This window comes from Tupaia chinensis, unplaced genomic scaffold (genome assembly GCF_000334495.1).
Source record: "Tupaia chinensis unplaced genomic scaffold, TupChi_1.0 Scaffold150243_1, whole genome shotgun sequence".
Classification (NCBI taxonomy): domain Eukaryota; kingdom Metazoa; phylum Chordata; class Mammalia; order Scandentia; family Tupaiidae; genus Tupaia; species Tupaia belangeri.
In genome coordinates this window covers 461,376-465,709 of record NW_006210084.1, presented here as the reverse complement: position 1 = coordinate 465,709, position 4,334 = coordinate 461,376, and the positions used below count along the sequence as shown (strand labels likewise).

General features: G+C 46.0%; 1 protein-coding gene across 3 annotated transcripts in view; it reads right to left on the bottom strand.

Annotated features, from left to right (window-relative positions):
- Positions 1-1,996: 1,996 nt before the first annotated feature.
- Positions 1,997-4,334, bottom strand: part of GEMIN8 (gem nuclear organelle associated protein 8) — a 24,213-nt gene continuing 21,875 nt past the window's right edge. For all 3 annotated transcript variants that reach the window (XM_006171995.2, XM_006171994.2, XM_006171996.3), the window contains one exon: positions 1,997-2,572. In XM_006171995.2, coding sequence (XP_006172057.1) covers positions 2,316-2,572 — 257 coding nt within the window. In that variant the 3' untranslated portion in view covers positions 1,997-2,315. The remainder of the gene's footprint in view (positions 2,573-4,334) is intronic.

Here is a 4,334-nt window from a genome sequence, read left to right as displayed (position 1 = left end):
CTATTTCATCCCTATAGGCCGTCTCTGAGAACCGTCTTGCCACTTCTCATCCAATTTTGTCCCCCCAAAGGCCATCTGGCCAGGTATGAGGCATTCTAGGGTTGTCACAATGATAATGGGGATGCTACTGGCACCTAGTGGGTAGGGGACAGGCATGCTGCTAAACACCCCATGAAGCACAGGGCAGCTTCCCCTCCCCCAGTGAATGATCTGACCCCAGATGCCAAGAGTGCCCAGGCTGAGAAGCCCTGCCCTGGTGGCTCCCTCCTCTCTGCACTTGCAGCGGCCACAGCAGGGCACAGATATACTCACTCTCATTGCACGCCTGTCTGGCCCGCTCCTACAGCGCAAGTTCCCTGAGGAAAGAGCCTGATTTAGCTGACTGGGATGAAAGGGACTCAAATATTTGCCGAATAAATGAACAAGCAAGTGGGGTGCCCCCCTATTGTAAATTATCCAAGACACCTGGGGCTGATGGGTGGGCATGGGGTGTCTAGAAGCCAATGTCTCCATGTGGAGAGCTGGCAGGGAAACATTTCTTCCTATCTGCAAGTTTTATAGCTGGGACTACCACTGGTGTTTTTGGCAATTTTTATAGACAGAGAATAACAACTTTGAATTATTTACCATGTGGCCAGCACAGCGCTTACAAGGACCCCATGAGAGGGAATTATTAACACCCAATTCAAGGATGAGGACGGAACAAGAAGCACTGAGGGGTGACAGTTACTCACCTAAGGTCACAAAGCCTTCTGAGGGAGACCAGTCTGCTGGTTTCTTCGAGAGAAGGTATGAGTCATTCGTAGAGCAACACCGCACACTCACGTAGCCAGGCACGTGCCGCCACTGTGGGCTACGCTTTGAGTCACGCTCATTTCTCAGCTAGGCATATGAGTTTAAAATAAAGAGGAGAAATGCTAAAGATTTGAAATTTTCGGGAAATTTGAAACCTCAGGGGAAAGTTCATTTTGATTTTTGTCTGCAATACCTAAGTGCAAATTGCATCTACAGTAATCAAATGAGAGCTTGGAAACAAGCACCAGGGGCTGATGAAAGGAATGCATTTGTCAGGGCAGCAGCTGAATGTGAAGCTAAGCATTCTTAGGGAGAAACATGTCAACAGTAAATCTTTTCACCAACCTTTGATGGATGTGCTAATCTTCTCAGGTCAACATGGGCTTGCCCTGGCAACACACTGTAATAACTTATTTAAAAGGCAGCTGGCTTTTATAAATGGACTGCTCCATCAATTTTTAGATTTTCATTCTCAGAAATGTATTCCCTTATCAGAACAGTATCTGCTATATATAGTAAGAGCTCCATTGTGCATTTTCTGCAACTGAGGTGGTACAGCCAGGTTTGGGGATTGCTGTTCTTTGCTCTCAGTATGACATTCAAGCTCTGCAGTGATAACGAAAGAAAAATAATAACGCCAGACAGGTGACTTTCATCCATTACAGCAGTGATGGGCAAACCACCACCTGTAGACCCCCACAGCCTATTTTGACACATAAAGTAATATTGGCACACAGCCACACCCACTTGTCTCCTGTCCATGGCTGTTTCCACCTACAAGGGCAGAGCTGAATAATCATGACACATACCTCATGGTCTGCAAAGCCAAAATAATTTACACTCTGGCCCTTTAGAGAGTACACAGGTTGACCCTTGCATTAGTAAGAAGTGGTATTTGTCTGACTGTGTGCTTGTAGCCTTTTCAGTGGGGGCTAAACGAACTGGGCTGGAGAAGACATGTGTAGTTCAGGTGGGATAAAGCCAGGAGAAAATAGGGACTGGCAGGTGGCATGATGGTTAAAGGCACTGGACTACACATGGCCAAGCGGTTTGAGTCCTGAATGTGGTGGATCGCTTTCTCACTTACTTTCTCTCTCTCTCTCTCTGTGTTTCTCTCTGGTCAAATTAAAACAAACAAAGTTAAAAAAATAATTCTTTAGAAAAAAAAGACAGAGGCAAATATGAAAAGGCAAAACACAGGCTGTATATCTAGGCAAGGACTTTAATGAATCAAACACTACTACTGGCAACATAAAAAAAAGTGTGATATATACAAAATCATCATTTGGTGCCAAGAGAAACTCTCACGATGGCAACAGTATACATCCTCTGTCTTCCAAGTGGCTGGCATACGATATCCACCCGCACTGAGACTCTGGTGAACATGCTTCTCTTTCAGTAGAAAGACCCCTTTCCCTAAGTAAAGTACAGAAGGAGAGAAGAATGTGTATCCAAAAGGAAGGGGGTGAGATTGGGGACGGACCCCTTTCAGAAACATGTCGGGGCCCTTGTGCCAGAGATCAGAACTTCAGGGGAATGACGGGCCAGTACTTGGGCTGCTTTCTGTCACAGTGCTTGTCAAAGCTCAGCTGCACCGCAGCCTCCATGGCCAGGATCTTGGCGGCGCTGTCCCCGTACAAACGCTGCATCTCGGCCTTGCGCCGCTCGCCGGGCCTCTCGGCTGGGGGCTCGACTGACCGGCGGGGGTTGTAGTACAGGTCGTGGTCGGCGTTCACGTAGTCGTCCAGGCGCATTGCCTCCAGCTGCTGCTGCCGCTCTGGAGACAGACATGAATGTGAACATGAACATGTATGCACGTCCGTGCACACACACGAGGACAGCAGGGTGGTGGATGCTGCTGCTGCCAGCTGTGTGGCCTGCAGCCCCAAGGCCCCTCAGCTTTCCCTTTCCAGCTGTGAAATCAGGCCCAGATGTGGCAGTGGTGATGCTCGCTAGATTCTGAGGCAGGACCAGCAGATCACTTATTAACCACTTATTTATGAAGCGCATTGTTCACTTATCTGGGGATTATTATACACGGACACAAATGGCAGGAAGCCACAGGGAAACCCAGCACTTCAAACTACCAAACCTCTGCAACACGCTGTGAAAGTAGGAGGCAAATGACAGCACCTGGGTCTCCCTTTTTCCGTCTGCACGGCCCTTCCTCAACTACCTAGCTAGAAGGTGGATGCAGGTGCTTGGTTTCAAACACTGAACCAGGCCAGCATGAAGCTTTCTGACTACTCCAGTCTGCAAGAAGCAAAATGAGGTGGTGGGGAAAAGACCCCTCTGGAAGAGGTACTGATTTTAGGTACCCGGAAAAGAGTAAGTGCTGGTAACTTCAGAATGCAACAATTGGGGCCAACAGGTGGTGGTGGTGGTTTGAGTTGGATCCCCACATGGCTTATGTGGTTCAAGTCCCAGACATGGTGGCTTGCTTTCTCACTGTCTGTCTCTGCCTCCCCCTCCCTTTCTCTTTCTGTTTCTCTCTGGTGAGTACACATGCCCTATAGCAAATTTAAAAATAATGAATAAAATAAAATAAAATTCTTAAAAAAAAAAAAAAGAATGCAACGATCAACGATTTCTTCCAGATTCAAAATGAATCATATCTAAGCAATGAAAGGGTAAATGATTCAACTTGTTGACAGTAGAAGGGCAACTCTGCAAATGGAATTCAGACCTCTGCCTTCTAACCTACTTGCTATATTAACAAATTTGCAACAGTGGGTTGATTTTCCCACTATGGGACTTGACTTACCACACTTCACAGCTTAGCCTAGGTTACACTGCAAATGCTATAGTTACATACTTTTAATCCTACTAGTTTAAATGGATTCTTGTAAAGCAGGAATATTTATTCAGGGGCTGGATGATGGTACAGTGGTAAAAACATAAAGGTCCGTGAGGCAATCCTACCCAGGAAGGTTCCTGGTGCAAGTCCAGAGACCTCTCTGATGAAACAGTACATATGTGTGCCCTTCCTCCAGGGCTGGCTGAAGCTCAGGGTGGACTGTGGTGTCAAGACCCAGCTGGGAGTACTATCTTTCTGTCTCTGCCTCCTTCACTCATGGGAGAAATAAATAAATTTTAAAAAGAAATATTTATTCAATGTATTCTTCCCTCTGTATATTTCTCTGTAACAAGTCCCAATATCATACTTTTTGTTCTTGTATAAATAGCATCAACATAAAAGCATTAACAAAACAATGCTTGGCAAGGTAAAATTTAGCCAACTTCTATAGATTCTGTAAGCAAGTCTTATAAGAAAAAAGTCGAGGACCAGCAGATGGTATAATGGTTATATCTCTGGACTCCCACATGGCTGACTGCAGTTTGAGTCCTGGACCAGAAAGCTTAAAACTTACATTGGGCATGTGTGCGTGTGCATGTGTGCCCAAAATTCTGAGAGGAGAAGGGATTATGATATAGCCATCCCCCGCACCGGGGCGTGATTTCTCTATTCCTGTCTCTCTGTCTTTCTCTGTCTGTCCAATGAGTACATATGCCCTATAACAAAAATCTCTCTTTTAAAA